The sequence below is a fragment of the Fukomys damarensis genome, unplaced genomic scaffold, assembly GCF_012274545.1.
Source record: "Fukomys damarensis isolate Sample0158 unplaced genomic scaffold, DMR_v1.0_HiC HiC_scaffold_1, whole genome shotgun sequence".
Classification (NCBI taxonomy): Eukaryota; Metazoa; Chordata; class Mammalia; order Rodentia; family Bathyergidae; genus Fukomys; species Fukomys damarensis.
The window spans coordinates 12602313-12612855 of NW_022900913.1; the positions used below are offsets into that span (position 1 = coordinate 12602313).

The 10543-nt window shown below is 48.2% G+C and overlaps 1 protein-coding gene across 2 annotated transcripts in view; it reads right to left on the reverse strand.

Annotated features, from left to right (window-relative positions):
* The window catches only part of Retreg1 (reticulophagy regulator 1), a 95472-nt gene extending 85974 nt beyond the window's left edge, over positions 1 to 9498 (reverse strand). Inside the window, exons 1-2 of one of the 2 annotated variants that reach the window (XM_033757516.1) lie at positions 9487 to 9498; positions 1125 to 1231 (exon numbers count right to left, since the gene is read on the reverse strand). In XM_033757516.1, coding sequence (XP_033613407.1) covers positions 1125 to 1185 — 61 coding nt within the window. In that variant the 5' untranslated portion in view covers positions 1186 to 1231; positions 9487 to 9498. Of the gene's footprint in view, positions 1 to 1124; positions 1232 to 1504; positions 1566 to 9486 lie in introns of those variants that run through there. The other variant, XM_010644001.3, reaches the window with a different exon arrangement.
* Positions 9499 to 10543: the final 1045 nt, after the last annotated feature.

The window sequence follows — 10543 nt, forward strand, 5'->3', positions numbered from 1 at the left end:
GGAGGAGAGGGGAGGGGAGGGGAGAGGGGGAGGAGAGGGAAGGAAAGTTGGCTCTAGGCAGGCACCCTTTCAACACCTCAGCTTTTGAAAGGACAGAATCTTCACAATTTATAAATAAGAAGCCTCTTTCTGAAGATGGGAAGAGGTTCTAGGGGTGGGGAAAAGGGGAGTAAAAATGATCAGGATGAACGTCATTATTATATATCACAAACGTGTACTACTAATAAAAAACACACTGACACTTGGATGATGATCAAGCTAGAAAAGGCAGGTCCAGAGCAGCTGGGAGACTCCATCTATGGGGGCATGACACGCATTAATCAGGCAAAATATGGAACTGTTCCCTGTCCAAGAAGGCTAGCACAAAGGAGCCGTCTCCAAACCTGACAACATACTAAAGTAAAACAATCGTTCCAGAAAACATTTCAACAGTGATCCGTTTTCCTGAATTTTTGTCCCTCTATACAAACTAGCTCAAATAATAGCCGAGGCCTCAACAGCCACAGAGGAGCGTAACTCAAATACATGATATATTTAAATTATTCAAAAAAACTTAAATGATTCAAGTTCTCACTTTTAAATTGAATGTTTAAAATTAATCCACTTGTCATCAGGAAGTCATTTAAAACTTTTTACTATCATTGATTTTTAAGCTCTTCATTAACTGTTTTTTTTTTTCCACTGAGGCACAAAAAATGTGTTTTCCAATAGCCCAGTTTCTTATGACAGATGCAATAAATATCTAACTGTTATCCTCACTGTGAACTTAAATGTCCAAATGGTATTCTACACAACACTTAAAGCTGAGAAAAAAACTGAAACACATCAACCATCTGCCCAGTACCAGTAGATATGACTACAGACAGTAACAATTATATAAATGACTCTACTGAAAACAGCAGCAACAATGTCTATAGGATCTATTACTTTGCTCCTGTCCAAAGGAGGTCAACAGGCCTACACAAAAACCAGAAATTCAGGGCTGGGGATTTAGCTCAGTGGTTCCACCGCCTGCCTCATAGGCACAAGGTCCTGAGTTTGATCCCCAGTACCGGAAGGAAAAAAAAAGAAAACAGAAATTCAAAATCTAGAATATTCAATGCATAAAAATGGAGCCTCCTTACCTCTTGTTCGAGACAGAACCATTTCCTTTATTATTTGCATAATGACACATCCAAGAATCATGACAGAAATCAAATGATAAACTCTCCATGGTGTTAGTGCGAGGAACCTGTAGCAAAAAGAAAACAGGCAAATTGATATTTTAGTATGAGTGCTGTCATTTTGTGGTACCAGGGATCGAACTTGGGATCTTGTGCTTACGAGGCAGGTGGCGGAACCACTGAGCTAAATCCCTGGCGACTGTCATCTTTAAAAAAACAGCTAGGTTTGCTTCCCATCCCAGAAACAAGCAAACAAAAATACATGCACTAATGACTTCACTTTTTAAAAATCACCCCAACATGACCACATGAAATTATTTAATATCAAAATGGCATCTTACGAAAGTAGCAGGAAGAATCCAATTTGCTAATTCTTTGCTTTAAGATCACCGCCTTCCTGTCCCTGCCCACCTGCTCTCCAGAGTAAAAGGAACAGCAAACTCACAGACCCTGCAGGGCCTTTTATGGGCGACAGAGGAGAGGAATGGCAGGGAAGTCACAAGGAACGCTGAGCGCTCACATCATATTGGGGTTGAAACCTCTTTTGCACAACTGGCCAGGCCAAGCACACATTCACTCAGCTGGAACCAGAACTCACGGCACCAAAGTCCACACTGGTGCAGGACTCCACAGAGAGGTAAAGGACATGAGTTATTGCCTTCCTCACAGGCACAGGCCGAGCAAACAAAGCCCACAGCATGTCTTAGGTGCCACATCCCAACGCGGGCAAAGAGCAAGACGCACCCAGCAAAGAGTGATAAACCCCACAGTAAGCAAGATTTTATGGAAGCGACACCGGAACTCAGCCTGGGAGGGAAGATGCAATTTGGAGGAAAGCAGAGGCTGCTCCAATAGGGAGATACAACATGAAGAGAAGTCTGGAGTCGGGGAATTGTGAGCTGCCGGTGGCCTTCCAGGCAGTCCTGGTAGCCTAGGCAGGAAGTAAAGGCAAAAGGAGAGGGCTGGGGAATGGCAGGGGGGACCCTGCAGGCACAGGAGGCAGCAGGAGCTGGCAGGCCTGCATGATGCACAGGCATAGAGAGAGAGCCAAAGGTACAGGACAGGAAAATGAAATGAGAGTGATTTGCAGGGGTGAGGTACACCGGCAGAGCAGAAGTCCACAGCCACGTCATATGCTTGAAGGAAAGAGAGCCACATAAGCTGCCAGGAGACGCTGACGGTACAGCCCTCCCCAGCAAGGGGAAACCCAACTCCCAGCCTGGCTTAATGCGAAGTGCCTGTGCAAGCAGGGCCAGAAAAATGAGCAGGCAGACAAGCTCCGTGCTTCTTAAACAATGGTCTGCAGCGGCCACTAGGCCAGCACCCAGGGAAGCTGATTAAAACACAGATTCTCAGGCCCCAGACCTCGTCTCCCACGTCTCCTGAGTTGGGTGGTTTCATTACTAGTGTTCACACCCAATCAGTATCTATTTATGGATTACCTGCACTGAGCCAAGCATTGGGCTTCCCGAGAGGAATATGGTAGACAAGGAAAAGAAGAGACAAAGATAATCCATAATGTCAATGCCCACGGCGTCACAAAATCCATTCCTCCAGCAACGGCCCACCTATGCTCTTTTTTCTTTCTCTTCAATTTTTTTAACTCAAGTTAAAAGCAAGTTGTTTTCTTTGGGGCCCAGCTCTTCAGTATGAGTTTCTGATTAATTCTGGTACCGTCCATGTGCTCGGCTCACGTAGCTTTCCCCACGCCGTCAAAGCTTTTGGTAGTGGTTGATGGTAAGAAGTTTATTTACATCTAAATACATGTAACTGAGACTGAAGTTTCGAAAGTCAGTGATTACCCTTACAGCCTCTAATACTGTGGGATGCTTTCCTCTCCACGTGCACCTATGTTTCAAAGGTGAGTGCCACTCACGAAAGGGACACAGGGCCACTCGTGAGCCGTAAGTCACAGCGAAGCTCACGAAGAATCGCAGGAGCCTGTGAGTGCTGGACTGGAGAGTTTTACTAGAACGCCTGTCTCCGCAGAGTCGGCACAGCCCTGGGAAAGCCAGAGAGTCCTCTCAGGTTGGAAAGTCTTTACAGCTCATCAGGAAGTCACTGAAATAGCTTCCTAACAACAAAGAAATGCAAAAGCGGGGCTCGGGATGGAGCTCAGGGCTTCCACCGCCAGCCTCACAAGCACAAGGGCCCGAGTTCGACAACCGGTACTGAAAAACAGAAACGCAAAAGCACCGGAAGCAATGAAAGCCACTAGTGGAAGTTCCAAACTGCCAAGAATAAATGAGGTAATGAGTAACGAATGAGGACTTCGATGAGGGAACGCCCACAGCGACTCCAAAGCGCACTCTGGGGTCCCCTCGCTGTCCTGGACAAGGCCCAGTCAGTATCTCAGCCCAGACCCCTGCTGGCCATTAAGAACCCTCAATCAGCTTAGCAGGCAACTCCCAGAATCCCTGCAAGGTCATGCCGACTAGCGGCTTCCTTGGTAGGTAAGCATCTTCTGGTCCCAAGAACGAAGAAAGAAATGCTTGAGAAGCAAAGCTCAGGATGCGTAATTTGCATTTGCAAGACCTGTGCTTAGCTGGTACTCTAATTATGCAGAATGTTTAAGATGATTCATCTCACAGTTCTAGGTTAAAATATGTAGCCAAGTCGTTCATTTAGACCTATGATGTTAAGTTAAAATCCCTTTTCAACTTCTTAAAATTTTTCTTAGTAAAAGAAATGCTTGAGAAGCAAAGCTCAGGATGCGTAATTTGCATTTGCAAGACCTGTGCTTAGCTGGTACTCTAATTATGCAGAATGTTTAAGATGATTCATCTCACAGTTCTAGGTTAAAATATGTAGCCAAGTCGTTCATTTAGACCTATGATGTTAAGTTAAAATCCCTTTTCAACTTCTTAAAATTTTTCTTAGTACATATTTACAGTACATAGAAACATCGGTGAGGTTTTTTTTTTGTTTTTTTTTTTTTTCTTTTTTATTTTTTAAAAACTGCCTAGGGCCGGAGATTTAGCTCAGTGATTCTGCTGCCTCTCTTAAAAAAAAAAAAAAAAAAAAAAAAAAGAACTGCCTAATTTAGGGAGGGCCTGGGCTGCCAGACAACTGATGTTGTTGTTTTAAAGGTATGTTGTTTTCATTCATTTCAAACATAAAAAGAGAAGCCAGAGCACAGTACACTCAGCTTCTACAAGCCTCCACCTGCAGCCTACACCCCCACTCAGTAAGCACTCCCATGCCAAACACAGCCATCCGTCCTCCGAAAGATTTCATTTTTGTTTTCAGCAGTACACGCTTGCATCCTCACGGGGAGCTGCTTCACCTACACAACCCATCCAAATTCTTTTCTCGTTCCCCTTCCCCATCTCTGCTCCCCCTCCCAAAGGACTTCCACTTCCTATCCCAAAAGATTTTTTCTTTTTAACCAAACTATACCACTAACCATGGCTCCAAAAATGTTTTGATTTTTAAGATCATCAGATACCCTGTCGACGCTCAGAGTTCCCTAATCACTTTTGCACGCTTATGGAAAATCAGAAAAGGGAGGGAGGAACAAAACAGGACTCTGAACCAACAGGCACCGCAGCTGGCAGATCGATGGAGGCTTTAGGTTTTTTGTGTATCTGGGTATGTTGGCGTCTCTTCCTTTTTAATTCTTGAAAAATTTTACAAAAGAAACAGGCTCATTTGCTCCCCGATTCTGGGACTTGTTCACTGTATTCTTGTAGTTTAGTTTGAGTTTCCTGGGTGCGTGTGTGTGTGTGTGTGTGTGTGTGTGTGTGTGTGTGTGTGTATGCGCCATCTCCTGCAGACCAGAAGCTGGACCTAGAGATCTGATAGGATTTAGGTTCTTTTTCTTTTTCCGTAATATCTTACAAAAGGTGGAGGTGTGTGTTCCCAGCAGTACACAGGTACAGCTTGGGTGTCTGGCACTTGTGCTTGGGTGACAGCAGCAGCCATTAATGATCCCTGCAGCGCCTCCTTCCTCTGGGCCTGCCTTCATTCTGTTTCAGGAATTCCCTGGCCACCAAGTCTACCAGGAACCTTCCACGTCAGTCTGTGAGAGCCCCAGAGAGGCAGCTCAGAAACAAGCCCCATCAGTGCGTGACTTTTCCCACAACGAGGCCCTTGCCTGGCATTCTCCCAAGGTAACTAAGTTACTTTCTGCATTCCTTCCTCTTAGTGTTACTAAAAACTCAAGAACTGAACCCATGTGATGTGCTTCGGTCCACATGGCATTATCCTTACTGACCCTCCAGCTGTCCAGCTCCACCCCTGATCCCTGAGGACTTGAATGGGTATGGAAAATACATTTACAACTGCGAGCTGAAATGCTGGAATGCTTTTACTTTCCAGTAAAATCCTTCGCTCACACAAGATCCTCTCAAAAATGCTGCATAAAATTTGCTAGGTTTACAAACAAAATAATGTTTTATTGGTTAAAAGTGAAAGTCCAGGGCTGGGGATTTAGCTCAGTGGTTCTGCTGCCTGCCTCCCAAGTGAAAGGTCCCAAGTTCGATCCCTGGTACTACTACTACTATTACTACTACTACTACTACTACTACTAATAATAATAATAATAATAATAATAAATAAAGAGCAGTCAAACAAAATCACCTCCAACCAATTTTACATGAAAATTCTTGTAGGACATAAAAAAAATCCCTGTCAGTGTCACGCCCTCAGAGAAATGCTGTCACTATCTGGGAGCACAAGGGGCACAGACCTCCCCTTCATCTGATGCAGGACTACTGCTGGAGTCGTTCTCACAGCTCCCCTCCACCAGGTCTCACCCTGGAAGGCCAACTTCCTGCAGTGCACGATCACCACTACTGTTACCCCCGGGAGCACGGGTGAGACACGGTGAGCTGCTGGGAACACAGACCACGGAACCCCAGCCTGCCCAGCAGACAGGTGCCATCGTACTGAGCCCCACGCCAAGCAGGCCGTGGCGCGAGCGGAAGGAGAGTCAGAGGACGCTCTCTGGGCCAGGCGGCCCCATGTCTGGGGCCCACAGAGGCCTGATCCGGCTGGGTGGAAAGGGGGGTCCGGGTGGGAAAGCAGTAGATGCCAGGGGAAGGCAAGAGAGCAACTTGTCCTCTACACTGCCTCCTTTGCCCAGGGGCATCCGTGCTGCCCTCCAGGCCAGCTGTTGGTGAGTAAAGAAGCACGTGTGCAGGGTCACACCACACACTCCTTCACTTAGGGAGGGAGCTACCATTACACCCACTGTACGGGTGAGCAGAGTTGAGAATTGTACCCCAGGCTCCAAGAAGGAGCGGGGTGGACCCCGACTGGAATGCAGGCAGCCTGGCTAAAGCCTGACTTGTTTTGTTTTGTTTTTGCTCTTTGAGACAGGGTCTCCCCATATGTAGTTCAGACTGGCCTTGAACTCACTTGTTGCCCAGGCTGTGCTAGAATTCATGGTGACCCGCCTGCCTCAGCCTCCCAAGTGCTGGAATTATGAGTGTCTCCCACCTCGCCTGGCAAACCTGCCTTTCTTCTGACTCTACCAAACGCCTCCCGATGGACACAAGTCTCTGCTCCATCTGACTCCCATCACTTGGAAAGACCTAGAAGTGCTGTTATCAGGTCACAGCCTTTTTTTCCTCAGTACTGGGGACTGAACCCCAAATCTTCATGATAAACTACAACCCAGCCCTTTTTATTTTTGTTTTGACACTGGAGCTTGCCAAGTTGATCAGACAGAAGTCAAATTTGCAGTCCTCCTGCCTCAACCTTCTAGAGTGCTGGGATTTATAGGCATGTCCCAACTTCATTTTTTTACATTAATTTTTATTTTAGGTTTATGGAAAAATTAAGCAGGCAATACAAAGCGTTCCCATACATTCCCCTCCCCTGCATACCATGTCCCTTTATCAACACCTGGATTACTAATTCCATGCCCCAGAAAATGGACACTGTGAATAAGTCATTCCTAACATAAGCCCACCATATACCCTGGGCTTCGTAACGTCTGACAGATTCATAACATCGCGCATCTGCACTGTAGCGTCACACAAGATCATTCCGTAGCCCTAAGAATGCCCTTTACACTGCTCCTTCTCTGAAGCCCCGGGCAGCACTGGTCTTGCTCCCCACTCCCGCCCCCAGTCCGCAGTTCTGCCTTTTCCAGAACATCTCACAGGTGGACTCAAGACACCGTAGCCTTCTCTCACTTGGCGACAGGCACCGTGATTCCTCCGCAAGCCTCTGTGGCTTCACAGCACTTTCACAGCGATCACTGAGGAATGTCCCATTGTCTGATACACTAAATATCACCCACTGGCCTACGGAAGGGCATCTTGCTGCTTCCGATGTCTGACAACCGGGACTAAAGCTCCTGTCGACACGAGGTGTAGGCTTTTGCGGACACACGTTTTCAACTCATTTCAACACAGCTTCCTTGTAGACCAGTTCCACCAGCTCGCCGGCTGCTGCCGGACTCACCCGCAACACGGAGGCTGCGTGTGGCCCGGGAAACACATTCCGTGTGACAGCCGACGGTGGCAGGGATGGCGCTGTTCTCTGGGACAGCTTTGGGACTCCCACAGGGTCGGAATCTGCGGGTCATCAGAGCTCACTGACACAGCTGATCAAAGACACCGATCAGTGCGGTGCCTGTCCCTACCACCAGCCCCGACCCAGATTCTGTAATCAGTGCTTCCTGACAGCAGGCCGGCCGGCCTGTCTCCCTGTCCCTGTCCCTCCTCAGGAGGCGGATGTCGTGAACGCCTCGCTGAAATCTCCCGCGTCCCCCAGGCCGGCGTGTCTGCAAGCGTCCGTGCACCTGGCCACTGCGGACAGTCCCTGGAGGTGTGTGGCGCTCCCCTGTGAACTGAGCACGACTGCACCCCCAGAAGCATCATCAGGCCGGGCTGAGCCTGCTGACCTGGCCACAGAGCAGCTGTTGTGAAGGGGGCCGTGTTTGGCCATCAGAAGGCCTCGGGGCACGGCTGTTACCTGGCTGTGGTCACAGCACAGGACGCCCCAGAGGCCACGAACAGAGAGCCGGGTCCAGGCTCCAAGAGTGTGGGGCCCGAACACCACCCTCACGCGGGGGGCTCGTCAATGCCGAGGCACAGGGTAAAGTGAAAACGAAGAGAGCTCACTGTGGGTGGAGGGATCCACGTCCCCCCTCCAGCCCACTGTACCCCAGCCCAGGCAAACAGGAGACCCCAACACGAATGCAGCCTCACTCCAGGGGCAGAGGTCACAGTGGGACGTCAGCCACCGATCCGGCTGTCGCTCGGAGGACACGAGTCGGGCTGGGCAGGGCAGGCATCAAGTGTTAGGGAGCAGGTGGCCCAGTGTCCACCCGGGACGGTGGGCGGAGCCAAAGCACCAAGCCCCATGCATGAGCTATCAAGCCCAACCCGCTTTACTGGGGAGCCCAAGGTCCAAGACAGAAGGGCAAGGAATCCAGATCCAGCCACTGAGCATAAATCCCAGGGCTGACCCTGAACCCCTGACCCTGTGTGGCTACGCCGTCTCTCAGCCATCCAGCCAGCCCACAGCTTTTCTTCTTTGAATAACTTCAGTTCAATAAAAAAGACTACTGACCCTTGTTTTTACCCAAATTAGCTTAGGGACCAGGACCACATCAAAAGATGTTAGAACCCCGAAAAGTCACAAGCATGTCCACCAATCTCTTAGTCTCCAGCTATCAGAAAGGTCTTTCTATAGGCCGATGGGCTCCTTCTAACAATTAAAAGAAAAAGAAATAAAAAAGCTAACATACCTTTTCAATTAAGATAACATTTGTTTACTAAAAGTTACACGTTCTAGCCAGGTATGGTGGCGCTCGCCTGTGATCCCAGCACTCAGGAGGCTGAGGCGGGAGGATCACTGTGAATTGGAGGCCAGCCTGGCATAGCAAGACTTTATTTCAAAACACCAAAATAAATAAATAAATAAATAAAGATGTTACCCGTTCTTTTAGCTGACATTCGATAGGACTTTTATCTAAGAAAGATATTCAAGATTTTGGAAACCAAAACAGGCATATATCACATCTGCCAATCACAATAAACAGACACATTATCACAACAGACCAACATTGCCTATGCCAATTATGTGCTTTACAAAAACGTAAAATTACCGGTGGGTAATGACACCCCATGCGTCTTACAGAGACACTGCGAAGTCTGGCTGGGACGGGGGTACAGCTCTGGAATCACCCCGCACACTTCCTGCCAGCCAGCTGCAGCCCATTCGCAGCCCATTTCTCTGCCCTAGGCCGTGTGAAGATGGCTTTAAACCGCTCCACACCACCCAGGTGACTCGCACTGGCTTGTACCGGCTGTTTGCCTGCTTGCTTTTGTCTTGCTGTTTGGTTGGCGCTGTCCATTTCTCTTACACTCTCTTTGAATCCGTGTCCCGACCCAGTGACGCTAATGTGAATTTTTATTTTCGGACTGGGGACGCGGTGCTTCATAACCCTCGGCTCTCTCTCGGGTCCTCTGCAGAGGTGCGGAAATGAGACAGTGCGCATGCTCAGAGGCAGAGGGGCGGGCAAGGGAGACCGTGCGGCCCACAGAGAGCCACAGGCTGGGAAGGCACTCGGGCTGCTTCCGGTTCAGAACGTGCGAGGGTTTTAAGGAGAAAAGCTTCCCCAGGTGCAGTGGTGCACACGTGTAAACCACAGCGCCCGGCAGGCTGAGGCAGGAAGGTCACTAGGCCAAGGCCACCCTGAACTACCTAGTGAGAGTCTGCTTCAAAATAAATAAATTAATGAAGACAATAAAGCAAACAAGATGGAAGAGGAGGAGAAGGAGGAATTGGAGAAAATGTTCCTGTCAAATTAGAGGCTTTGACTAATTCAAGGTTAGTCTGCACTGGCTGCCCGCAAAGCCCTGGAAAGTTGGGGCACTGGCTCCCCACAGGGGTTCAGCAAGCAGTTGAGAGGCCAGGGAGCTAAATCCTCCCCAGAAACACAGCATGTTCCCTTCTGGGCAGGATCATCCAAACCCTGCAGAGAACAACAACAACAAAAAAAGTCGTTTGCCAACTCAAGAGGGAGCTAACTTCCCAGCACAGGATGAGTTTGCAAGGCCCAGTTCCACAGCCCCAAAGGACAGATTTCTTTTCTGTGTCCTCTTTTTACCACGTTACATTTTTATTACCACACAATGATTACACTCACTGTTGGCCATTGGTATACGTACGAAACACTTCTCAAATCTTTCGGGACAAATTTCTTACCAGGCAAAAAAAGGGGGGAGGGGAAAATTCACAAGAAAAAATAAATACAAAGGCGCAAAGGTACCAGAATAGATTTCTGTGACAATGAGTGGGAAGACAAAACTTGGTTCTTCCCATGTGAGTGGACTAAACCTTCACTTCTGGGTAAAGCAGAATCCTCTCCATACTCTCGAACAGGGTCAATAGTGAAAATATCTTTTTTTTTTTTTTTT